The 27173-nt window shown below is 42.4% G+C and overlaps 1 protein-coding gene across 1 annotated transcript in view; it reads right to left on the reverse strand.

Moving 5' to 3' along the window:
- The window catches only part of DYNC1H1 (dynein cytoplasmic 1 heavy chain 1), a 62842-nt gene that overhangs the window by 33205 nt on the left and 2464 nt on the right, over positions 1–27173 (reverse strand). Inside the window, exons 2-34 of the mRNA XM_082216404.1 lie at positions 23001–23088; positions 21506–21679; positions 20226–20481; positions 19344–19530; positions 18929–19200; positions 18053–18280; positions 16529–17605; positions 15780–15959; positions 14486–14635; positions 13456–13602; positions 13179–13319; positions 12767–12943; positions 12362–12472; positions 11893–12012; positions 11383–11622; positions 10709–10864; positions 10436–10549; positions 9380–9490; positions 9077–9286; positions 8196–8342; positions 7436–7602; positions 7105–7278; positions 5640–5805; positions 4818–5006; positions 4517–4711; positions 4106–4388; positions 3602–3702; positions 3109–3268; positions 2102–2345; positions 1676–1859; positions 944–1156; positions 389–627; positions 120–276 (exon numbers count right to left, since the gene is read on the reverse strand). Coding sequence (XP_082072530.1) covers positions 120–276; positions 389–627; positions 944–1156; positions 1676–1859; positions 2102–2345; positions 3109–3268; positions 3602–3702; positions 4106–4388; positions 4517–4711; positions 4818–5006; positions 5640–5805; positions 7105–7278; positions 7436–7602; positions 8196–8342; positions 9077–9286; positions 9380–9490; positions 10436–10549; positions 10709–10864; positions 11383–11622; positions 11893–12012; positions 12362–12472; positions 12767–12943; positions 13179–13319; positions 13456–13602; positions 14486–14635; positions 15780–15959; positions 16529–17605; positions 18053–18280; positions 18929–19200; positions 19344–19530; positions 20226–20481; positions 21506–21679; positions 23001–23088 — 6758 coding nt within the window. The remainder of the gene's footprint in view (positions 1–119; positions 277–388; positions 628–943; positions 1157–1675; positions 1860–2101; positions 2346–3108; positions 3269–3601; positions 3703–4105; positions 4389–4516; positions 4712–4817; positions 5007–5639; positions 5806–7104; positions 7279–7435; positions 7603–8195; positions 8343–9076; positions 9287–9379; positions 9491–10435; positions 10550–10708; positions 10865–11382; positions 11623–11892; positions 12013–12361; positions 12473–12766; positions 12944–13178; positions 13320–13455; positions 13603–14485; positions 14636–15779; positions 15960–16528; positions 17606–18052; positions 18281–18928; positions 19201–19343; positions 19531–20225; positions 20482–21505; positions 21680–23000; positions 23089–27173) is intronic.

Raw genomic sequence — 27173 nt, forward strand, 5'->3', positions numbered from 1 at the left:
TTAAAATTAATTTCCTGGCTGACACAAGCATCTCAAAATTACCAGAAATTTTGCCAATCCGGCAATATTGTCCAAGTAGATTTATTTTCTTATTTGGGAAAAAAAGTAGCTAGCCTTACGTTTGGTGGAAGGCTCAGACGTTCTCCATTTGGCAGTGTCAGCAGCTTGTTGTCATCCAGAACAGAGTTCAAATTCTCAACCCACTCAGGATCAACATCTCCATCAAAGATGATCCACTGCCGTTTCTGTAGTTCGCCTCTCACGTTATCTATTATCCTAGACAAGGGAATAATGTAGGGCCATGTGAGAGAACGTCCAGCCAGCCCAAGTTCTTCCTACGCCAGGGAGAAATTTCTAGCTCACACCTTTACTTATAGCACACACTCACTTTCTCAAGACATGCGTGAACAGTCCATCTGTCCACTCTCTGGTGTTGGGATCGAGAGTGCCATAGAGATGGTCTTTGCTGATGGCTTTGGGATCAATGATGTGGGCAACACCTTCCACACCCTCCAGCCTCTCCAGTGCTTTCAGAAGAACTCTCCAAGCCATGGTCTTTCCACTTCCAGATGGGCCCACCATCATCAAACCATGATTGATCTGGGTAATTTGGTAGAGCTGAAGAACCTATGGAGAAAAATCAAAGTGTTGCATGAGGAACATCTTAATGTAGAATGCTTTGGGTGGGTCCAACTGTCATGGTCCAAAAACAAGTAAAGCCATCACTTTGCTGAAGCTAAGCAAGTCTGGGTTTGCTCAGTGCTTGGGTGGGCGACACCTGGCAACCACAGGTATACTACTTTGGGTTCCATGATGGAGGGGAGATAGAATATAAATACAAGGAAGATATAATTATCTTGTTTAAATGTCTAGAAGGGTGTTTGTGGCCAGATCTCACATAACTTTGTGCTATTTGTTGGCAGTGAGCACTGACGCAACGTACCTTTTCAACCCACATGCTGCCAATGTCTTCCCCATCGCCGTACGTCAGGTACATTTCCTGACAGACCTTCTTAAGCTCTTCCCTCAGGGCAGTCATTTCTCCACGGTGATACTGAATGCCAGGGAACACATCGGACAAGAGACTGAAAAGCAATGGGATGTCTTCTGCAACCAGTTTGGGTACCATTGTTTCGCAGACACTCTGGATCAGGATCTACACAGAAGAACAAAAAAACCAACTTGCTTATTAACTCGTGTGAGAAGCATTATGAAAATACTCAAGTGATACTTCTGGGTACAATATCAAATTGAGATCCTACATCAGAAATATTTTTTAATTATTATTATTATTTATTAAATTTATATACCGCCCTTCACCCAAAAATCTCAGGGTGGTTTGCAAGATAAAAATGCAAAATTGAAGCACAAATACTTAAGATCTACATGCTAGATAAAATGTAAAGAAATAAAAGCTTTGTGAATGATGCAGTGTCAATTACTGAAGTTTCCTTTAGATTTTAGATTCTATACTATGGAGAGGACATGAAGTTTGTTCACCCTCATGATGAACAGCAGCACTTCTGACACCAATTCAGATGCCTTCTACCAAAGCCTACTGCAAGAAAACAATCAATTTAACACTACACTCCTTTTGTGCATCCGTAGTCTCAAAGCTTCTGCGTATGTAACTGTACTTTACATTAGTTTCATCACATGCAAACCCAGGCTATACCTCTTGTTCTGGCAAGTTCTCAGCAATTTCTCCTTCATCAACCACTTCACCACGCTCCTCCTTCTCCCGTTTTATTCTCTGAATCCTCTCTCTCTTCACGTTGCCAGCACTGATCAGGACGCTCTTCAGAGCTCTCAAGCCAAAGTCATAATGGCTTTGAGAGGAGAGCTGCTCATCACATAACCTAAGGAGCCAAAGACACCAACTGATTAATGCTGAAGTTGGCTTGGTGTTGGATGCTTTTGCAAGTTATACTACAGTTGCATGAGAAATGATCTAAGCACAGTTAGATGCATCAGAATAATTGACAATTAAGTTACAGAAATATAACAGTGCCAGCAGCAGGTTGGACCGGTTAATGCTGAATTCACACAGCTCTAAGAACAAATCATGATACGTGCTTCTACTACCAGCAGTGTTTCTTACTTGAAGAATGGGACAATCTTGTTGGCAAGCACTTCTGCTGTCCGAAATCCCTGGGAATACAGCATAACTTGGGCAATCAGCTGACGGTCAGGTTTTGTCATGGCCAAGCTCCGGAACAGTTTCTTCAAGTTGTCTGGGAGATTTGATCTACCGGCATAGCCAGGGTTCATTGTGATGAAAATTGCCATATCTGCGCTCACTTTCACTTGTTTGTTCAGCAACTCACAGGTAATGGTGGTGGAAGCTGGAAGCAAGCATTGGTCATTCAGTTTGCTGTTCTTAACCAAATCAACTTGCGTATGCACGTACACATGAAAGGAAGTCAGCAAGGCTAGCAATTAAGACTTCCAAAGCCCAAAGAGGTAAAGAATTCTCAGAGAAGCAGCACATAAACATAAACCACCCTAGGCTTTAGGGAAAGACAGGGAAGAATGAATTACTCAGACTTCTGTTCTTTGTGGATCCCTTACCTTCTCACAATAAAAGCCACTTATATTGAAATACTAGGGGCTGGTGATTCTTGCTTGCTTAGGTCTCCAAGCACCCTTCTCCTCCTCCCTCCTCTCCAAAGTCCCCTCCTTTCCCCTACTCTTTGTCCAAGCACCTGCTCCCCATAGCCCATCCCCTTTCTCATCAAACCTTTGCAGCTCACCTGCGCCACCCCTCTCACTCAACCCACCACCCCATCTCTCTCAGCTGACCTGTCCCACTTCCCTAAGCCCAGCTCACTGGCCCACCACCCCTATTGCTTTGCTCACTCCTCTGCCCCATCCCCACTCACTTGCCTGCCTGACTCTAGTGCTTGTCCCACCCTGAGCATGTGAGGCTGTTGCCACTGTGACAATGGGCTAGCAAAAATATAGCACAGCAATACAACCCATGTTTATAATGTCCAATTTTAAGAGAGGTGTTAATTGGTCGGGGGGGGGGCAGTTTGTTTCAGGAGTTGTATCCTGTTAGATACCACACATGAATAATTAGCAGCAGGGCATGTGCATCAAACATACTTTTCTCCAAGTTTGGATTTGAGTGCTCTCGCAAGGCTTCTTGGATGCACTGGACCTGCTGGGAAACGGCAGAAAGCATTCGCTCCTCAAGTCTGTTGAATTCGTCAAAGCAGCCCCACGCGCCCACTTGGCAAAGACCCACAAAGATGCGTCCCATTGCCTGAAAAAAGGATGGGGAAGGTTAATGAACACTGAGAAGCTGTGGAGTATTATACGGCAGAATAGTAGACTGAGCAGTTGTAAAACGGGACTGGATTTTCCCTTAAGTTTTAGAGAGGCAGAAATTGCTATTATTGGGCAGGGCATCCTATATGGTACCAATCTTTCGTACAGACACAGAATCATAGAAGTGCTCCTTCTCTTGCTTCAGAATACAGGGCTGCCCAATGAAACCAGCTATAGCTTCCCTGTACGGGAGACACAGACACTTGAAACTTGCAGGATTTATGATCAGTATTCCAAGGTAGCATAATGATAGTTGAAACCACCATACCTGGAAGTCAAATGTTTCGTCGCAGTTGAACACGAGAACAAAACGTCCAAGCTGGTGACCAAGAGCCTTAACTGATTCTGTTTTACCGGTTCCAGCAGGCCCTGTCCATTAAATAAAAAAAGAGACATATTTCATGTCATCTTAACCATCACTTCTAAATAACAGCCATGCCCAACACTTGTTGCCACTTTATAGCCATACAATTTTCTTATAATCCTGTCTTTGGAGGATGCAGTTCGAATTCCAGCTCGATACCAAACTATAACCCTAAGGCATTGTACATTAGACTCGCAGGGGATCTTCTATCCAGTAATTAAGTAGATGTGTTTAGTTTCAGCAAGACTGCTGTATTGTATGTCTTAAAGCAAACCCCAAGATCCTTTTAGTTAAGACAAAATTATCTGTGCAGCTATTAAAATCGCTTTGCTACCTGAACACACAATTTTTTGTTTCCAGCATTAAGAAAGCTTTTGAGAAATGGGCATACAGAAAACAGTAACCTACCAAATGGAGAACCTCCCAGCCTGGCTTCCAAAGCTTGGGTCATTGTCAGGTAGCATCGATCAGTAAGAGGTGTCTGCACCAGTTTATCCTGAACGCCAAGATATTCAAAGCCATAGTTGAACTTGGCATTGGCCATCTGGATGGACAGTTGCTGCAACACGTCTGTCTGTTTAGGGTCAAAGTAGAACCTCATCTGGCTCAGCCAATCAAAGGATTTGGAGTTGTCAATTCTGCTTTTGATCAGTGATCGCGTGACATCCCTTTGGTGGACCAGCTCAGTGATCTTTTGAAAAAAGAAAAGGTGAAATTCAGAATGCGAAGTATCAAAACAACTATTTCATGAAACATCATCATGTTTAAAAGCAACTGGAGATGGGACGTCTAGAGAGCGTAACAAAGGCTGCGGCTTACCAGGTGTTCCAACTTCCTTCTGCGGAGAGGTGGCTGCTCCATCAGCACAGAGTCTGCAAGCACATTCAGGGTGACCTCAACATTGGTCAGCACAGACTGCAGAGGGCTGCTGTCACCGCCACCGCCCATGCCACTCAAAGCAGACTCCACGTTTTCTGACCAGGCAATCTGGGCTGACAGGACAACAAGCTGGGCCTAGAGCATTAAACAAAAATAGGCATTGGCTTTTGCCAGATGTTTCCCTTTCCTTCCCCAAAAAGCACAATGCATTTTCTGAAGGCTGAAGAGAACAAACCTATACCTGGTATTTGTCAATCCAGGAGATGTAGGTAGCTGGATCAATAGAGGTTGCTTTGCCAAAGATTTCGACTTCCGTGACGGACTCGGCAAGCAGCTTGGCAAGCGTGACTCTCATTTCCTTCTCAACAAGTGTGAGCCACTCGTTGATCTTGGGATGCTCCGTGATTGAAACGGGAGTTTTGAACAGCACCTGAAGGGGGGAACAAATCAAGTTTAGGTGTCTTTTTCTTTTCATAAAAGCTAGGATGGGGAATCTTTCTAGCTGGTGGGCCAGATGTAGCAGTCTGCACATTTGTCAAATTCATCGCAGGGAGACAGAAGATCTGCAACATGTGAGGACTTCACAGCGACGTGAATAGCCCTGTGTGGAGCTTTAAAGCAACAGAGACTTTGAATTCACCTGACAAGAAGTAACTTGTTTTAAACCTCCTTTCTGCAGGGATTGGCTGTGTGACCAAGCTTACTACGGGACACTTGAACACAGAGCTGATTCAAAGGGTTTGGAGTTACCACCTATCAGCAGATATGCAGTAACTCCAAACCTGCTGACCATTGGAAAAAATAAATACTTGTAAGAACAGAGCCTTTTTTTTCTTTCCAAAGGAAGTTGCAGAGCCCCTTGAACAGCACTTCCTAAGTGTCTGACAACCAGCCGATGCTTGGGCTCTTGGAAAGCCAATTGGTGGATCCTGCCAAGCCCTACCTTTACATGCCCTTCACCTGTTGTCAGGTGTAGGGCAGGTGGGCATAGATTGCTCCTGGTGGCCTGGTTGTTCGGAGGTTCCCCACCTGTTTTAAAGAGTGAGGTATCCCTTCACTGTACCTCCTCTCCCTCGCGTGAAGATATTCCCAGAACAATGGAGCTGTCCTCGTTAAGGATGATGCTCGACACTCCAGCAAACATCTTCTTGAAGTGCTTCTGCAGTTTAGCTACGTTCTTGCTGTTCCCTATGATTTCGAGCAAGTCTTCATCACCAACAAAGTAGAACCTAAAAAAGAAAGCTTGCCATTTTAATGAACAAAAAGGGATACAGTGAAATGCAAAGTGACAAGCATCTAGTACCCCTCAACAAACCCAGGATTTTTCTATGTGGACTGTCAAGTGAAGCAATAGAAGGCTACATCTGTCAGCTGATGGGAGCTGTTCCATTAGGCTGCAGTAGAGGGAGTGAAGGGAAACAGGGCAGCCATCAGCTATGCTGAGAAGCCAGCTCTATCAGGCTTCTCCCTCCCACAACTGTTACCTGGGAGCTCCCACTCCATCGGGATGCAGCAGAGGAAGGCTAAAGGGGCCACTTCACCAGCTTAGCTGAAACCAGCAACCTTTTGCTCCCCCAACCCCTTCAACTCTTTCCATTCCAGTTGATCAAACACCTTTGTTGACTAACAGAAGAGGATCAGGCCAATGGTCCATCGAGTCCAGTATCCTGCTCTCAGTGGCCATCCAGCTGTCTATGGGAAACCCTCAAGCAGAGCCAGAGCACGAGAGCACTCTTCCTTCCTGTGGTTTCCAGCGACTGGCATTCTGAAGCACTACTGTCTCTGACTGTGAACAACTAGTGTCCGAGTTTACTTTTTTCCTGCCTCCCTCCCAGTATTTTTTGGGGGGTCACACATTTAGGTTGTAGGCTTAAGACCAGGGCCCCATCTTACTACTGATGTTTGTAAGCCACTCTTCTTGGTTGAAGAGCCAGGGTGAAGTCATCAGAACATAAAATAATAAAGCTGACAGCATTGTTTATTGTATTTACATATTCACATTTGCCGTTAGTAGGTAGGTAATTAGTTTCAGTCTAAGACAACATGGGAAGCCCAGACCGCAAATTACTGAATCCACTTACTATACAGTATTGTGTCAGGTCACAAAACTTTTCAATCCAAGGCTCCCAAATGAAATTTAATAAATAATACTGGGGGGGGGGTATTGTTTTTGTTAGTTATTACGGTATATACTATTGTGTTTTTAAATCGTAAACTGCCCTGTGATCTTCAGATGAAGGGTGGTACAGAAATTTAATAAAGTATAGCTCTTCGCTGCATTATAATACACTGAAGGCATTTACATAACTCTAGCTATATCTTAATGCAACGTTCACTCTCTTTTAAAAGCTTGTCCCCAATCCAAATGACTTCCAAGCCAAAATCTGCACAGGTGGTTTAACTTTTTGGTCAAACACAAGATTAGAACATGCAGGATGATAAGGTAACATAAAGCCTGGGGGGCAATGTATTAATGCCAGACTTTGCTTATAGAACAAAACTAATGCAGTGAAATATCAATTATTTACCGAGGGAAAGAAGCTCTCTCTCTCTCCAGGTACTCTCCCAAAGCTTTCTGGATCTTCCCAAGCAAGTCTGCTAATCTTTCCAGGGATCTCTGTACACCCTGAATATTCAGAACATCCATGACCAGGGGAGATTTGGACACCTTTTTCATGAGGGCCAGAAACTCTGTACTGATGCTGTGAAGTCAAGAAGAGAGAGCATTGAAACAAAGCAGAACCACCAGCAGCCAATGTCCCCAAGGAGGGACACACTTATACATAAAAGCCTCCTGGGTGAAATAAGATGTTACAGAGATTCCTGCATTCACATTTATCTTCAAGAACAAAACATTACCTTTGGAATCTCTGTGTTTCAACAGGCAATAGGTGCTTGATATCAGCGCTCCCAGTGAAGATACCTTCCAGGTAAACCCAGCGCCTCTGGACATCTATCCAGACATCAAAAAGTGCCATGATACGATTCAGTTTGTCTTCCCAGCTTAGGGCATCTTCTTCAAACACCTACAGATCAATAAATGGCTTTAATTTATGTAACTGAGTTACACATTTATTGTAAATAAAGCACAATGCAACTATATTTAAGCTGTGTTATCTATATTAAATAAAATTTATAACCACCTTTTCCTCAATAAGGGCTTAAAGTGTCTAACAATAAATGTAAAAATTGCATAATCAAAAAGCACACTAAGACCAGCAGAATAAAAAACCAGAACAACCAACTGATCAGTAAAAGCTCAAAAAACACTTACGGCTCAAAAGCCTTCCTAAAATGGAAGGTTTTAAAACAACCCAGCATAAGGGCATTTAAGAAGGGCTGAGATGAGCCTCTCTTGGGAGAGGGTTCAAAAGCCTGGGCACGAGACACCGAAAACACCCTCTGCCCAGTGCCAACTAAATGCAATTCCAGCGAAATTAGGACCAAGATGATCTCAGAAAGCAGGCTGGATTGTAAGGGAGCTCATATAATTGTATTCAGTGCTTGCTAGTTAGTCATAGCTATACAAAAGGGTGCAAACTGAAGCATATGCGTTAACATTCCTAAATACGTTAAAAGACAGAAATGCAAAGAGCAAAAGATACATTCTGGGTTCTACCTTGTAGTATGGCGATAGCTTCATTGCAGAAACACTGTTGATGTGCTCTTTGACTTTGTTGAAAAGGTCATCCCAACCACGAATCAAACGACATTTGTTCTGGTAGTTAACCAAATCCAGCTCATAGGTGTTCCACACTTCTCGTATCTTTACAGAAAACAATGTACAGTGATGTTTAGGATTAAAGGTAAAAAATCAGGCAGGCCAAAGCTGCTTTTCTTTAAAAATAGCCCAACGGATGATGAAGAGCCAGAGAACATCTTTATGTAACAAGTGATCATCAGGAAGCAAGACCTTTGTCATATAAATGTGGCCAGATGTTCAAATGGTTCCACTTTTGATTCTATCATTATTTCATTCTACGTTAATTAGCTGTTTCTTTATCTAATAAAATGTATATACTGCTTGATAGAGACAAGCAGTTTACAAAAATATAAAACGTTAACACTATCGATCAAAAATATTCAATACGTAGATGATTAAAATCAACAGCGGCTTCTAAGAACAAAACTTTTTGAAATACACCCTGCAGCCTGACATAGGTTTAACCAACTGTCCTCTAAAAAACTGGACTTCCTTGGGAAGAACAGAATATTGCCAGCAAGTTGCTGCTTCCTCTTCAGGAAGAAAACTCCCCAGCGCTCCTGAGTGCAAAAGGCTGTGTTCCTTGAAGGAAGCCTCTTAGGCTTTTTCAGCAAGCCTTCCTGCCACTTTCCCTTTACTCCCTCAGTATGCAGGGTCACAAATAAGTAGCAACCATTGCATCAGGACTTGTCTTCCTTCAGTGACAATGGTTTTGTTTGAGTTAAGGGAACTTTGCTGGAAATATAGATTTAAAGTTATTGAACGAGCAAAAGTATTTATTAAAAGCCAATAGCTACCTGCTTCAAGAATTCTTCCAGTGCCATCTCTCCTTGTGCTACAAGTAGCACATCTTTCACAATCAGTTCATTCTTCTGCAAATCAACATCCCAGATCTGCCCCAGGGTTAGTTCGGAAACTACCCAATTCACGTGAAGCCTCTTCATCAGTTGCTTCCAATGGCGATCTTTAAGAGCCTCCGACTTCAACTCTATCACCAACATGTTTATCTGAGTGGGTTGGAAATGAAGGAAAGGTGTAAACTTGTCTTGTTAGGCATCAGCACGATGTTCTATCCAAAGGTCTTTCATAGGCAAGCTTACCTTCATGTAACCTTTCAGGAGCCTCTGCACGTATTCATAGGATGCATATTGCCGTAAGCGAGCAGGGAAATTTTTCAGCTGGTTCAGTAAGCCATCTAGACTTTGTCGAAGCTATAAGGAAGATGGGGAGCAACTTTTAACAAGTTAACAGACTGCGCAAATTGCTGAGTATTACCCATTTGTCATCTTTATTAATGGACGGCTCACCCAAGTAGTCCTGCTTGCCAGGAACACTGACCAAGTTATTATCTTGTTCTCCTTTCTGATACGGCAAGAGCCCATCTGCATGCCAACCCATAAGCTGTTCTTTATGCTCTTTATCAAGTCACCCAAAGACTCCCTAAAAAAGACTAGCCTCATAAACTCATTCTACATATTCTTCTAAAATATCCTTTGCCACCTGGTCCCAATGTGCTACTTTTCTGCATCTTGCCTGCCCAAATTCCATACCAGTACCACCATGCCCCCCAATTTTATTATTATTTATCAAATTTGTATACCACCCTTTATCCATAGATGTCAGGGAGTTTCACAACATAATTTCAGCTTCTCCTTTGCTGAGCTTCCCTCTGCAGCTCCCCAAAGTCCTCCAAAGACTTCCAAATGTCGTAGCAGATGCCCCCACGCATCTTACAAACCTAAATCTCCCTGTCATCCAACATTCTCACCATCCTTTTCTGCACCCCAAATTCTTCCCCCTTGATTACAAATGCCGACGAGCTGCACTGCTAATTTAAATAGAAAGGTAAAGAAGCCAATGTTGAAGCCTGCAGTGGTAGCCATTGGTAGGTTGGTCTCTCTGCCTTACTGACAGGTTAGCTTCCTATGCCCAAGGTAGTTCAGAGATGTGCAGAGATGGTCAGGATGCTATGGGACAGGATTGAGGTCCCTGGGGTGTAGGTTTAATCAGTGCTATCAAATATGTGCCAAACCACGTCAACGCTGACTATATGGCAGAACATTTTTAGCTTCTGTTTTACAGGGTTTGAAGAGGATAGATTTGCAATTTCTCTTGCTATGGTCCTCAAGTTCTTTACATATATACAGCTGAAGTACCTTGCGAGGCTGTACTGAAACCCAGGGTTGCTCCTTCATTTGATCAATCTGTTCCCAGACCTTGGAAAGCTCAGACCAGACTCCTTTAAGGTCTTGGAGCTCTTCTAAAGCAACCTACGAGACAAAAGATGGTTCGAAACATCGGTAATTTTAGAGGGGGGAAAGCAGGATATGACAAATAATTCTAGTAGGTTTTGATCAGCATAGCTGGAAAGGTCTTTCTGCGGAATACAGCTGCTGAAATTTATATGTCCGGCTACTAGATTTTCATACCTGAACACGTTCTTCGCTACCACTGAGAAGTCCTGTATCTGTGAGTTCTAGAGCTTCCTTGGCCTTTGCACATTTCTCACGGTCATCCTTCAACCTCCCAAACTTTCCTTCGTAGATGGTAAGGGCTTGGAGAGCTTCCTCTGGGCGCAGGTTGCCCTGAAGAAAGAAGTGAAATACTAGGCATCAGACTAGGCATAGTGGAGTTCACTGTTATGTACGGTGGCACTTTTGACTACATGTACCAAATTTCATTTTTATAGATGGAGTATGACTACTTTAAGTTATTTTGAAATATAGCATATCCCAGTTTTGCAGATGAGAGGTACAAGCACTCCGTTTTCAGACTTCCCATTAAGTTGGATGTCAAGGAATATAAAAGCACCAAATTCTCCAGTTCTCCAAGTCGTGCTGAGCCTGTTAGTCCCAAGTATCATTGGGGTTTGTTAGTGAATGAGACAGCTAAGCACAATTACAAGCATTCATAATGGACACATAATTTAGATCACTGGTCTTCAATTGGTGGGTCTCAGCCTGACTTAAGGCAGGATAGTATTTGTATGGTGCTCAAGCTGCTAAGTGCACCACTAGATGCATGTTTTGGCTAAAGGAAATCATAGGTGTCAAAGGAATGACAACTTGAGGGTCAAAATGCCAGAGTACTGAAGACGACTTACAGTTACAGGCTTTGTTTTCTCCCAGTCTGTCAGTAAGTCAACTGTACGAGTCTCCACAGCTCGATCTTCCTGAACGATTTTCATCTGCAGGTTTGCTACTTGCTGCTGAATGGCAGAATCCTTTCGACGCATGATGTCATTGAAAGCACCCCATTCTCCTTCAATGTTGTCGATGTACAACCAGGATGAAGGAAATTGGAACCTCTGCTTCTCAAGCAAGCGCTGGCCATTACGGTAGAGCTACAGCCACCAAAAAATAAGTTACAATTATAACAAAAAGTGCCAAGTTCAGATGCTACCGTTGCGCTGAGACCTGTCACTATGTAGGGTTGTTGTTGTTTTTTTGTTAAATTTAAAGGGTATTTTATTTTGACACATAACCTGAATAGGAGATATGTACAGCAATGTTTTATTTGGAACAGGCTTCGGTCACATATCTTCCGATCCTATCTCTGTTATGAAGCCTTTTCCATTGAAACTGATTGCAGAAACCTGTTGTAGAAAGCTTACCTCAACTTGTTTCTCAAATTGTTTGATTTTGCGTTTCAGTGACTGCACATATGTGATGAATGTCACGGCATCGGATGTGCTAGCTGTGTCCACTGAGTGCTGCTCCAGCTCTTGCCGTGACTAAGAAATGGGAAAAAGGAAATTTTAAAAAATGCTCTCATAAAGGAAAGGGAGTAAGTTTTAGATGCCCTGTTCAAAAGACAAGAAAAGCCTCTATGGAGGTGCCAATCACACCCAATTAGTTTAATACAGGCATATACAGGCACTCACAGTTCTTCAGACATCCCACTATTACGCATGTTTTTTCCCCCTCTAAGAGTCCCAAAGTAAGAAAGCTTTGACATGGAACAATCTCTTTCATCCCATATTGAGAGAAGAGAAGCAAGTGTTGCTATCTATGGTTAGGGCAAAAATTTGGCAAAAATTTCTGCTTTGGTATTTTCAGTGGGACGAATTTTGGCAAACTTACCTTGGAAATTTGAGAATGGAACTCTGTCATGTTTTGGCCCAGCATTTGACCAAATTTGCTGAGCACTTCCTTATGCCAGGAATCATACTTCAAGTTCACCTTCGATTGTACCTATACAATTAAAATAGTGGTAATTTTACTCTATGCCATCTATCTTATAATTTGCAAACTTGTGTTTCTTATATACTGTAGAAATAAATTAAAAAATTGTCCAGTAGCACCTTAGAGACCAACTAAGTTTATTTACTCATTCCCCCACCCCTTCTACTTGTGGTCTGTTATTTGATACCGTTTAATGAAAATTAATGCAGGAGATATCTACTACATTATTCCTGCATGGGCTTCCTTCCAACTCCACAATTCTATATCTCTACTATCAGATCTATTTTCCTTCAGGTTGTTTACCTTTCCATAGTCGATGATAACAGGCCCAAATTCCTTCCTGGTTTCAGCATTGTCAAAGGTTCCCCTGGCTTTTCTTATCTGAACCAAGAGTGCTTGCCACTTATTTAAGTCTTCTCCAAGGCGGTTGTAGATATTCTCAGCTTGCATATCCCATAAACATTGATACTGGAGCCAAACCTACAGATCGAGTGTGCACACACAAAAGAAATACCTAAATTTTTCATTTTAAGGATTTGTAAGCTATTAGATATATCCAGTTCTCGGGTTTATGAACTGGTAACCAAAACTGTAAACACCGTACTTTAAACAAATGTTAAATAACTCATCATTCCATATTCTTGATCAAGACACTGTCACGTGGAATAATGTTATGTAATAACTCTGGAATAGGAAACATAATATGTTCTCTTACCTTCACGTACTGTTCAACTTCTGTTACGATCCCCATGACTGCAGAGTAAGACTCTTCAAGTGCCGAAGGGCCATCTGGCATCCGTGTCAGGGCATTACGGTAGAATTTTTCCTCTTCTGATAATTCATAGTGCACACCCACCTAACGAAAAACAGAAGATGTACCACATTTTGATTTAAAAGCAATGGGAGCTTTGATATTTATTTATTTTTTAAAGATTTAACTTAAATCTACTCAAGATTCTTATGATTCAAAAGTAGTATTTCTTTATTCTTACCTGATATCTCTGACTTTGGATTCTAGGTAGTGACAGTATTACCATCTTCCAAGCAAACAGTTCTTGGAACAGTTTGTATCTGCAGTCTTCAATGGGTGGATTCAGGTAGATTACCTGGTTGGTTATCCGCAGTTCATGAACAACATTCTGCAGGAATATAAAGCCATGTTCAGTTTTGGTTTACTGGAGGAAGTAATAACAAAATGCATTAAACTATCATTAGTCTGGTGGCATTACCCAAAATTTGACTGGTATTAAGTTGGAAAGTTATCTTTGGATTTGTGCATTATAGAACAAATATAAACTGCACTAGATGAAGTTATGTATTCTGTTCAGTTTCCAAATAGCCACCTCTCCTGTAAAGCCTTTAGCTTAACCCTTAATCTTCACTATCAAGGCTAAGCACATATATGCAATCCTATATCCTCTCCTCCATGATCTCTTAAAACTGTCAAATTTTAGAATGAAAGCAGGGACACAGAGCTGTACCCTTTGTCTCTGAAATTCTTTAAAAAAATGTTTTTATTTATTTCCAAGCATGGTGTCTTCAGCAGTACATATATTTGTCATTTGATTCAGTAACAGTTATTGCAAAGGTTGATGAACGCAATACATCCTGTAACAATAGAACAAATAACTACTCCCCACAAGATGCAGGGAATTGAACAGGACTAAAAAGAGGCGGCCATGGAAAAGGATGGTGGAGGCTGGCCAATGATTAGAATGAAAGAGCTTAAGACATCCCGGTTCCCTGCAACTCCAAGCCTTTAAATAAACGCTCATAATATAAGCATTCTTTCTGTGATCATAAGAGCTGGGAACTCAGCAAAATTATGGATTCTTATGGATTCTCTGGATGCCAACTTTTGTGCAAGATCATCAGATTTACCAGAATTGTGCAAACACAGGATGAGATTTAAGTTATACTGCATCATTTCAATACACATTTTTTCTAGTTTGAGATTTTGCATGCATTACTTCCAGCTTGCAAGACTCCATGGATTCAATTCAAGGTGAAGACACCACGTACTTTGATCTTTGGCTCTCCACCTGGCTTATGGCTGACTTGTGGAGCATCTGTGTCCATATCAACTTCTGCTTTGTCATCCGCTTGACCAAGCAGTACTTGAGTCCATGCTCTCAGCCCAGCCTGCAGACGAACTCCCAGTATTCTCTCGATCTAGGAAGCAATTGCATTAACAAAATTGAAGTACTTCAAGAAACGCAGCATACCTGAAGTTAGCACATGCTACTAAACATCCATGGAAAGATTTTTCTTATCAGCTTCCTTTCTTATTAGCCCCTTTGAGACCTGAGGATATGGACTGGTACTTAAAGCCCTCTGACAACAGGTCCTCTGGACACCTGTCCTTCTTGGCTGAATTAGGTTAACTGGAGCAGTGTGTGACTTACTATACAACTTGGGATCTTTGTACCTGTGAGTGATTCCTCCCACACAGCCCCACCTATGTGCTGAGATCTGTGGGGGGTGGGAGAGGAGGTACTCCCTGTGGTACCTCAGCTGTCAGCAGTTCATTATGTGGTGCTGCAAAGCAGGGATTTCTCAGTGGCAGCATCCCAGTTATGGAACTCCCTCTCCTCTGAAATGTAGGCAACTCCCAATTTATGTGGGGGGTTATGTTCCGAGACACCACGCATTTAATTGAAATTGTGTATATTCGGAACAAGCCTGCAAACACCCTCTAAACCTCTGGAAACTCTTTTTAAAACAAAAAATGCACCGAACTCCACAACTGCAGCCTCCAAACCTCCTTGGTCAAACTCCCAACTCTCCACAGGCCTCAAAGGTCGGTGCAAAGGCTTGTGGGATTACTAGATACCATTTTCATGATTTTAGGGCCGTTTCCCTCCTCTTTTTTTGCCACTTCTGGGATTGCGGTGATGCGTGTGTGGATGGTCATGTAGGCCTTGGAACACACGTAAATGGGGAGTTGCCTGTACAGCTGTCATTGGCTCTTATACCTTTTAGGCACCAGCTGACGACATACTTTCATGCAAGGCTGTGAACTGCCTGGAGATATTTGGATGAAGAGTGGTATACAAATCTAATTAACGGCAACAATAATGCAGAAGAATGGTGGGCATTACTGCTGAGCCTATTGTTTTAGTATCACATACATTTGTAGCCTTGCAGTTGGACTCTGCATCCCGTGTGTGAAAGATGATGGGCTATATTAGGAAACCGTTAACTTCCAGCAGGCTTTTAACTCAAAATCTCTCAAATGTTCAAACCAGATAACTTTAAAATTAAACTTATTAAGAAATATAGCTATCTTGTCCCGGTAACCACTTGCAAAGCTTACCTCCATATCCAGTTTATTAACCCAGATGGGTAAATTGGAATATGAATGAAGATTCAAATCATCCACAGCTTTTTGAACTCTGTTTAAAATTTCAGAGAAGGTTTTGTGATCATACATGCAAGTTTCCAAGGATCTGACTTCCAGGTCTATTTTCTCTTCAATGATGAGCAAATCATCCACCTAAAGGGCAGAAATGAAATCAGTCTTTAAAGCTCAGTTTCAATATGCAAAATGATTGTTCTCCATAAAGACACCTATTAACGAATGTCTAAGTTGCCTTTCCAACATATATGTCTAATATATCTTTACTCACAGTGGATTCATCATTTAGACAAACAAGTACATGCTTATTACCAGTGTTAAGTTGCTTCTCTCAGGATTACTGCATTTGAATACAATTCAAATAAAAACTGCATTTTGAAGTATTGATTCCGCTAACTAGACTGACATCCTGTCTGGTATGTAATACTGTACTAATAAGGTTTTGACAAAAAATACTATAACCTGTTATATAGAGTCAATACTGCCTTGCTTCTAGTTGACTCAAATATTTTATAAAAAGGCTGTATCAAAATCCATTGTTGCATGAGGCTTTCCTGCCAGGCCAGCTTTAAAAGTGTTGGCATTATGGCTACTAAACAGCTGAATGGCAATTTCTCCAAGGTTTCTTTATTGAAGCAATACATTATTGATAAATCATGCACTGCAAAAACCCCAAATCCCAATAATAAACTTCAAAGCAAATTAACCTTTTCCTGGAAGTTGAAGACGGTCTCTGCCAGCCGTTGGACATATGGGTCCAGTTTGTACGATTCCCACACTAGAGCAATTCCTTCCCCGATCAAAGCCTGCACTTCCTTCTTTAGTCCAGCAACCAAGAGGGAAATGGTGTTCCGTTCTTCCACCTTTTCACAGGTCCGTTCGTATGTACGGACGCTTTCAATCAGAGAAATAGCAAAAGGATAGAGCTGATTTGCTTGGTGAGCTTTGTTGACTATTGCGAGAGGAACCCGGAATCCTAGCCACTTAAGGTTGCGGACTTCTTTCGACAGGGTGATTATTTCTGGGAGGAAGTTGACCTTCAGTTTGAGGACATTCCCTGTTCGGCCTCGAACACGAGTGCTTTCGATGGTGAAAATGCGGCCCGAGACACCAAGGTTACGCTGCTGAACCTTCCTGGCCCAATCATCAAATATTTCTTGGGTGTTGAGCTTCATGCGGAAGCTGTCTCCATCCTGCTTCAGTTTTTGGCCCTCTACGTGGTTCTCCCAACCCTTCCCAAGGACATCTTCAACACGCTTCATGTAGGCCGTCAGCTGCCTGTCAATCTGTTTCGCCCAGATTATAGACCCTGATACTGGAGGCAAGTCTCTAACATGACTCATTTTGCAAGCCTGACTCTGTGGATACTGCACTTTGAATTTGTCATGAAGCGACTCTATGTCATCTTTCACACGCTGAATCAGCTGTGTTTGGTATTCACGGATGGCACCTCTGATGTGGGGCCTGACAAACAGAGCATTGAACCTGGAGAAGATCCTGAACATTTCATTGGCATTCTTTGCTGTGCCCAGCTGGTCTCTTAGGCGAGCAGTAATGCGGGTCTCAACTCTATCGATTCTTTCATCATAACGTTTCATTGCAGCTTCCCAGGCCTCTGTGCCTTCTTTGGAAACATCCAAGCCATCGACTTCTTTAACATTCTCATAAGCGAGGTTTACTTCTTCAATCGCGTTGGCATCAGCAGCGTCAAACAGCACTTCTGCTACTTTCATATCTTGTGGCTCAGGTACCTCTCCCTGATTTTGCTGGGGTACTGCAGTCACCTAAAAAGATAAAAAGATACCATTAAGCAACAACAGTAGTAATCACACTACCAAGAACACACAGCAACATGGCCTCTTCCCCTAGCAAAGGTTCAACAACCAGCAGCCGTGGTTATTTCACTCACTAGCTCACTTGTTTGCCAGATTTTCAGGGCCTCTTTTAATGTGTCTCTTGATAGTCACAATTCAATGACTATCAAGCTTTTCATTTTAGCATTTATCCTAGGAACCAGTAGGGGGAGCTCTCTTGCATTGAAGAAATTCCTTTGGAAATGGAGGGGCAAATGAGTTCCTCCCAAATGAGGGGCAGCTTGCTTCGTAGAAAGTGTTCTAGGTGAAAATAGTCTGGGTCAAGACAAGAGTAAGTTCTTACTTTGAATGGACTAGTTCCATTCTAACAAATCACAACCCAAGTCTGTAAAAAAGGGCACCAGCTGTTGTACTTACCTGTGGTCTTAACACTCTCACGATAACTGCTCTCAGTTGTTCGTGTTGGCGTCGAAACTTCCGCATCTGATCAAGACGAGCCTGGAGCTTTCTGTGAGCAGGATTGATGCGCCACACCATCTTCAGATTCTCTTCCCTCTTTCTTTTCACAATGTCTCTCAGTAAGACTTGCAGTTTCTCATATTCATCGTCCCAGGTCTGGAAGACCTCAAAGCATGCAACCATGACCTGAAAGAAAGTTGAACACTGTCACTGAACACCATGCTCCATCACACAAATTCTGCATATTGTATGCGTTCACTAAGGATGTGATGATAGCTCTTTATTTGCAGGGGGGATGGACTGGTAGATTATTAAAGAGTAGAAAAAGCTATATTGCACCAAACAATGACTTTGGTATTATGACCAACAACATCCGCCCATTTGACTGGGTTGCCGCAACAGAATATTAAAAACATGATAAAACACCAAACATTAAAAACTTCCCTAAACAGGGCTGTCTTCAAATGTTTTTTAAAAGTCAAATGTTTATTTCCTTTACATCTGATGGGAGGGCATTCCACAGGGCATGCGCCACCACCGAGTAACATCACTTCTCGCAGTGAAGGAACTTCCAGAAGGCCCTCAGCGCTCAATCTCAGTGTCCGGGCTGAATGATGATGGTGGAGACGCTCCTTCCGGTATACAGGGCCAAAGGTTGTTTAAAAAAGAATTGTAAGGTAGTGTCATCACACATCTCTACCTTTTATTACCTATTCCAATGCTAAGGCTTCAGTTAGCAAGGAGGAGTGCAATGTGGCTGTATTTTTTTTCCAAAAGTTTAGCTCAAGTTCCCACCCCCCACTGATCCCATAAGGATCTAAATGCCAGACTTGCCTTCTCAAATTCTTCATAGGCAACATGCATCAATTTCCGTGTCCCCAACACTTTGAGTAGCTGAGAACTCAGGTCTCTTGAAATGGCCTCCACCAGGCGCAGCGCTCGTTGAATAGGATACTTTGTATTTCTGATTTTTCTCAGGTGGGTGAATATTGCAACCAATGCCTGCCTTATTTTATCCAGTTCAGTAGCAGACAGCAAATCATTTAGAGGGAAGTCTTTCATCAATGGATTGTAGTCATTTACTGTCTCCAATGCCTGTTTTAGACCTAGATGGTACAAGAGAAAGCCGATTTCACTTTTTCAAACATTTAAAAGCATGTAATCACTTGGCTCGTGTTAATGTAAATGTGCTACAACAGCTAGAGCCCTGCAAAAATTCTGTTTCTGGACAGCTTCCATAAGCTCTTACCTGTGTCTGTATCAAAGCTGACAGTAGCATGAAAGCGTTTGCCGTGCTTCAAGATATCTAAAGTTAAGAGGACTTCAGGGCTTTCACGCTTCTCCTGAATACGGTATAGAGCACGTTCCAGGTTTAGCCAAAAGCTGATTTCTTGCAAAGCAGTGCCTGATGCAGGGTCCCGATCTAGTTTGGTCACCTTGAAAATTGGTAAAGAGGGTAATAAGGCTTCTACTGTTCAACAAATGGTGGAGTCAAAGCAACTGAAGGCATAACCATATGATCACACTGCCTGCTGAACCACATTTCCACCCTGCTCTGTTCTAACTACTTGGCTATGTAAACAGAGGGCAGAGCAAAAAAAAGATGTTGCCTGACTGGAACTGAGCATAGTCCCACCTATGTACAGAAAAGGACTTAGCTGCAAATGAAAACCTGATTCCAACACTACAGCTGCAATCCTAAATATTAAGGAGTCTCAATGTACACAGTGGAAGGACTTGCTTCTAAGTAAACTGTAAGACCATTTGGTTATATAGACATTGTCTCCTATCTCCAAAATATTAATCTATGGATTACTTACATTCATCAGCTTCAGATGGATTATCTCAAAGTAGATGGAAGGGTTTATTTAAAAAAAATAAAACTGCTAAATAATGTACCTGAGTGTGTTCACATTGCTACACATAAAATAGTTAATGGAAGGATATAGGAAAGTAAGATGTGCAACTGCTTATTTTTAAATTAAGAACATGCAGTTCCAAATATGCTCCAGATCACACACTGAAGATTTCACCCTCACTTTAACAATATGCAACTGGGAAGGTATCCAACAACGAACTAAAGAGGGAAACTGAACATCCCTTGAACACTAAACGTCTTTTTCGAATTTACCTTTTGGATTTCTCTAATCCACCGGTTAACTCCAGACTGCAGCTGGTTGAGAAAAGTTGGGTCTTCAACTTTATCACCAAAATCAGTAACCTTCGGCTTTTCTCCACGCTCATAGCACTGCTTAGCAACATTGGTAATGATTGGATGAATTGGCAAACTAATCTCTGGGATTTCAATGTTCTGCTGCAGATGAAGAAGTCCCATTTCGAGTTCCGCAATTTTTTTCTCAACGGAGGGAGCCATTTTATCACCATCCCTGAGGGAACACGGAAGTGAACCAAAGGAAAATCCACCACACAGAGTCACGTACAATTAATGTGCATGCAGCTGCCCTCCCCACCCTATAAAGACAACATATATTTCCATTTTTCAAATTTCTTAAGCTAGCACGTGAGGCTAAGATTTCAAAGGGCTAGCCAATGAGGTTCAATTTAACATAGTTCAACATTACCGTATTTTTCGCCCCATAGGACGCACCGCCCCATAGGACACACCTAGTTTTTTTTGGGGGGGGCATAAAGGAAAAAAAATTATTTCCCCCCCCCCAGGCGTGGGGCTGGTGCGGGGGAAGCCCAAGCTTCCGCCGACCCCAGCCCCCAGAACAGGCTGCTGTCTGCAAGCCTTGGGCGCCCGGCGGGACCTCCCGCCGGGCGCGCAAGGCTTGCAGACACCTTCCCGAAGCACGGGGCGTCCTCTGGAGGGCACCCCATGCTTCGGGCTGCCGTCCCAAGCCTCGCGCACCTGGCGGGACCTCCCGCGGTGCGCGGGAGGCTTGCGGACACCTTCCCGAAGCACGGGGAATCCTCTGGAGGGCACCCCGTGCTGCAGGCTGTTGCCCGCAAGCCCGCGGGAACTCCCCCCGGCTCGCAAGGTTTGCGGATAGCTTCCTGAAGCCTGGAGAGTGAGAGGGGTCGGTGCGCACCGTTGCCTCTCGCTCTCCAGGCTTCAGCGAAAGCCTGCATTCGCCCCATAGGACGCACACACATTTCCCCTTCATTTTTGGAGGGGGGAAAGTGCGTCCTATAGGGCGAAAAATACGGTACCCATGTTGTTTGGCAAGCTGCTCCCTAATCTCTGGGGATCTTTGGTTGCAGAGAAGCTGCAGTCAGAAGAAAAGCTTGGGGAAGCCCTAATCCACACAAGCATGTGCTTCAACATACACACAAAGCTCTTAGGATCTTGACCACCATCTACTTTCCAGTTATATCTTCCTTCCCTTGCACATCTTTTATTCCTTCATGTACACAACAGCTAGAAATTACACAAACGAAAGTAGTTACCTGTCTGCTTTGCCAGACTCTCTGATGTAGGACTTAAAGAAGGGAGCAACAGCGTTGCTGATGAAGGAATGCAGCGTTTCATACGGGGAGTCTTCACTGAGAGTAAGCACCCTGAGCTGTGAGGACACAGGCTTGTCTGCATCAATTACTGGTGCTCGTTTAATGAATGCCAAACTGTAAACCAAAGAAATAATATTAAGTTCCTATTCAATTTAACCTGAGAACATATGTATTTTGGGGTTCACAAGGTAACTGTTGTTTAATGAACATTAATCTCTTTGGGGGGGTGTCTTATTTCTAGATTTAAAGAAGTTCTAGACATTTAAAGGTTTCCTAACATTTTAAAAGAAAGAAAAGTTTCAATGGTTAGGATTGAAGGAATATGGTACTTTACGTGGGTAAAATCTTGCCTACCCAGACTCTATGCCCTTGTATGCAAAATGAGGATGCAATGTGAATGGGGTCTCACAGGGGCTAAGGGAGTGAGGAGTCAGGGACATGGTTTAATTCTATCTTGAAGCATCAACTATATTTGCAGGTGGAAGTTCTTTTCTAAGAACTTTCTGTTCCCCCTTCGCCATGTACTTGCTTTCTTCTGTTTGCAGATATGCAGTTCACAGATCAATCTGCAAGATCATCTGCTTGGGCTCTACAGTAAACAGCCAGCTAAGTTTCTTCCTGTTTGTAGTTCTATTCATGAGTAAGCCTTGCTCATGACTGCATCTGCTGTCAGAAGGCACCCCCCAGGCAGAAAATCAGATGTCCCCATGTTGTCTTTCCAGAGTTAAGACCATGGGTTTATGCTCAGAAGTGAAATGCCAACCAGTGGCTCGGTCCAGAATTTGGTGTGAACCAAATTTCCGGGAATTCAGGAAAAAATATTGTATGCACACTCATGGAAATTACTAACCTCTTCTCTTTAGAAGTTTATAGGGAAGTTTATAATGTTTGATGTTTTACTGTGTTTTTTATATTTTGTTGGGAACCGACCAGAATGGCTGGGGAAACCCAGTCAGAAGGGTGGCTTATAAATAATAAAATTGTTTTTGTTCTTTTTCTTTGTTGTGGACCCCACGCCCTTTTAAATATCTGCCTTGGGTTTTTGGGTGGGTTTTTTTTGTCACAATCGGGATCACAAGGGAGAAAGAGGCACTCAGGCAGAAAGCATAGCTCTCGCTCTCTCCTTCACTTTGCACTTCCCAGTTAGAAAGAAGGAACAACATTTCTACATTATGTGAGCATAGAAAATTGGTGGAGCGGGCAGGAACAATAGGAGAAGATGGCAGAGAGATTCTGCAGTCATACAAAAGGCATCTATCAGTCAGTGGGCATGGCTCTCATTCAACTCTTCCTGCCCAACTAACATTGGCCCAGGTGAGAATTTCCTACCGATAGAGCTTTTTCCTAAATCTCAGAATTCCTCTTCAGTCCCACCAATTGCATCAAGTGAACAGCTTGTTTGTTTATTGCCAGAAGAGACACAGATTCGACTCACCTGTTTGACTTCATCCCATAATGAATGTCAGTACTTATGCCATAGGAAATAAATTCCTTCTCTTCCTCTCCTTCATCACCAACATCCTCTGTAAAGAATTAGGAAATTTTTATTAACATCTCCTGAATGTCCTCTCCTGCATGACTCTGAAGCTAGAGGAATTCATTAGCATTAACTTTATTGCACAAAAACCTCTCTCTTTCCCTTTATTCTATGTTAGCCTACTCTGGCTTCTCAACAAAATCCAGTTCTTCTTAAATTGAGAGGAAATCAGATTTATTTAAAAGCAGCCAGCTTCCTCAAACAGAATGAATTTAAGATATATATAAAAATAGCAGAAGAACCAAGATAAAAAGGGAAGAGCCCTGTTAATAACCCACAATTCAGAGGATGATGTCACTGCTTTAGCAGCCAACACTAAAGCAATGAAACCACTGCAATGCAGCACAGCAATTCTTCCATCTAAGAGGCACACCCAAACAGGAGAACAGAAAGAGAAAGTGTACTGGACAAAGAATAGATCTTTTCAGGAAAGAACCCTGTAATAAAGAGAATTGTATGCATTCCTTATAATATCAGCCAAAAAAAAAAGCACTGTTTTTTTCATTATAAAGTTGCTGTCAAGAACTGTGAAACCTTTGCACTGTGTACTTTCAATAAGCATCAATTTCCACAAAGCTTGATTATAAACAGCAGCAACCTTGGTACTCCTCAAGCCATAGCCCTTTTCCAGGAGAAACTATACTGAAGCAAATGCTGCCAAAATGTAAGATTCTGCAAGCATGTGTCCTTTTCGCCAAATCTTATGCAAAAGCATCAGGGTTTGCTTTGCAATTAATATAAAAAGTAAAAGGTTTGATAGAGATACATTTCACCATAGCTGACATTCAATTTGAGGAATAGGTTTGAATCAATAAAGATATCAATATGTGGCTTAAACTGTACAACACTGCTTCCAGAAGAGTGTCTTTAGGACACACAATATAGATTTCTCCAACAGACACGTTATTTGTTTCCAGCCTCAAAACTATACTATTTCAAAGACTTCTTTAGATGAGAGAGAAAGAATATGCAGGAATATGTGAGAGTATCTACCTCCTTCACGTTGTACAAATACTACTGTTCTTTCAAAAAGTCACCCACATGCAACATTTAAAAGTTTTGCAACAACAGTGTAGTGCCTCCCGCAACAGAAGTGAAAAGCTCATAAAAAAATTGTGTCAAGGAAGAGTTACATTTTACGTGTACAGATCTATGTGCACTCATACACATGAGCGCAACATTCAAATGACCTTACAGTTCGGATCTCGAGAAGATGGAAGCATTTATCTCAACAATAAGCCAGTGTTTAAGCCTGCGAGTTTTTCAGGAGCAAATGGCAATGATGTAATGAATCAACATTAACAACTAGGATGCACTATATTGAGCAGGGCTCCAGTAAGACTCATAGAACTCTCTTTGGTTTATATTTAACATTACATTAGCAACTGCTGCACTACAAGCCAAACTCTTCAGGCACATTGCGTATCAAAAAGTTACAGGGAGACAGCCAATTAATTCATGCTCAGAGTAGACCCATTGAAATCAATCAACTTAATTGTCTATTATTATTATATTTGTATGAGTATGACTTAGTAGGCAATCACCCAAAAAACTTTTAATAGTTCACAAAGGAGGATCATTAGAACTATTCCAGGACTATGATTTAGTCATGGAATTACAATTGGTCTGTTTACACTCATTAAAGCTGCTCATGAACCACAGAGAAAGTTATGCTAGGGCCTAGAATATGGCTGCCATAAGTCTGGATTTTCTCAGACATTACCGGGATTTCAAAGGGGCAATTGACATCCGGGGGGAATTTCCGAAAGGTGGCGCTTTGTCCTGGATCTTAGGCAAGTCAATTGAAAATTTTTAGGGTGACCAGGTTTTTACTTTTTGAAATATGGCAACCCTAGCCTGGAATAACTATTATTGCTCAGGGACTTTAATAAAATATCTATGCCAGGGGTAGCCAACATGGTGCACTTTCAGACTCCAATTCCCATCATCTATCATGGGCCATGCTGACTAGGGCTGATAGGAGCTTCAGTCTCAAACATCTGGAAGGCACGATGTTAGCTATCTCAATAAGCTCTCTAGTTCTGGTCTATCTAAAACAAATATTATACTTTTTAATCTTTAAATTTACATATCTCAGTCCTCTATGAAAGTTCTCTTGTTTATCTAAGCAGCCAGCAGAACTCAGCAAACAGGCCAGGCTGTCTTTCTGAGTGACACCTGGGCACAGAGAAATCCTGCCAATAGAGTTCATGTTTGGAAAATGGGACGCACCTCCTGGGGAGGGATTAACAATGCTCAGAAGTGGGGGCAGGGTGCTTACCAACAGCAAATTCTTGCAGAAGATTAGTTACAAATAATACTTAGAAAACCTCCGTCTACAGTAGCTGATAGTACTGAAACTGATGCAAAAACTCAATAATTCACTAAAAGCTTTCCAAAGGCCAAACTTACACTAGTAGCCAATCTCACCACTGTAACATATGTAGAGACTTTTTCCTTTCGGACTGTGATATACTGCTGACTACAGTACAGGTAACTTGCAACTTACGCACATTTAACTTTATGCACTTGGTAAAATTAGAAAATAAAAAGGGGGCGGACGTCAGAGGAAAAAAGACTTCAGCAATCCCACCTGCCATTGAACCCATATGCAATTTTGGTGTTAGGCACTATCCCTGGAATGTAATCCCAATATAAACTGAGAGCCATCTGGAATCTTATCAGCATGCCTTAAAAACAACAACCACCCACGCACATTCATATACCCCAGCCAGCTTGGAGAATGGGAGAGGAGATGCAATTACAGTAGCTGGAGTGCTGGGATTATTGACATTACATCTTGAGAACCACTGTGTATATAACAAACCTGTGGCCTTTCAGATGATGTTGGACCACAACTGCCATCATTGCAGATCCTGACCATTGGCAGGCTATGACTGATAGCATGATTGACATAAAAAGTCCACCAACGGTCTAGAATGATGGCTTATCCAGAAAGTACCATCATTCCCTTGCTATATAAACAGCTCAGGACCACCTCTCTCCATATGAACCTACCCAGACCCAGAGATCATCGTCTGAGGCCCTTCTTCCATGTCATCAAAATGCCTTCAAGAAATGGATTTAGAAATGCATGGCCCCCATATAAGTGGAAATTGCATGCAAGAACAGACATATGGTACTTCCTTACGGCATTATACCTCTAGTTCCTAGAAAGACATACATAGCAGAAGATCTGGCACGCAACACATATTTTTCTCTACAATGAGCCTTATGGTGTCTGCTGACCAAGAGAGGAAGGGGTTGAAGACTAGAATGATCCTGTGCTTACTACTTGTCCAATCTGTAGGAGAACTACGTAAGATGTGAGTGGAAACAAATAGGCTAATCCTCCCATACATGGAAGCATGGGATCTACAATTAACGGTCACCCAACAATCCCCAGGTACTGGTCTGTCCTTCTAGCTGACAACCTATAAGCCAAAAGAGTGTTGTCCAGTTCTGCCAAAGGACAATTGGAGATAAGACGAGGTGAACCAGAATGTCACCATTTGTCATTCTCAGTGCAGTTCTACATAGAACTGTAGAGTTGGAAGCAGTGTTGGAAATTCCCCAGGTGCCAGGCACGTTTTGCTACTGGGTCCAATTTTGACCACATGGAAATCTCTGGATGCCAGGTTGACAACTGACATCTTCATCTGGCTGACCCTCCAGCTTTCTTAAGCATGCAAGAAGAGTTTATTACATTTATAGCCCACCTTTTTTATCCAAGGAGTACAGTGGTGCCCTGCAAGACGAATGCCTCGCAAGACGGAAAACCCGCTAGACGAAAGGGTTTTCCGTTTTTGAGCTGCTTTGCAAGACGATTTTCCCTATGGGCTTGCTTTGCAAGACGAAAACGTCTTGCGAGTGTTCCGATTTTCCCCCGCTTCCCCCCCTTTTTCCAAGCCGCTAATCCGCTAAGCCTTTAATAGCTGCTAAACCGCTAATAGCGCTAATCCGCTAATAGGGTTGCTTCGCAAGACGAAAAAACCGCTAGACGAAGAGACTCGCGGAACAGATTAATTTCATCTTGTGAGGCACCACTGTACATGATTTATCCCTTCCTCA

This window comes from Podarcis vaucheri, assembly GCF_965113315.1.
Source record: "Podarcis vaucheri genome assembly, chromosome: 1".
Taxonomy (NCBI): Eukaryota; Metazoa; Chordata; class Lepidosauria; order Squamata; family Lacertidae; genus Podarcis; species Podarcis vaucheri.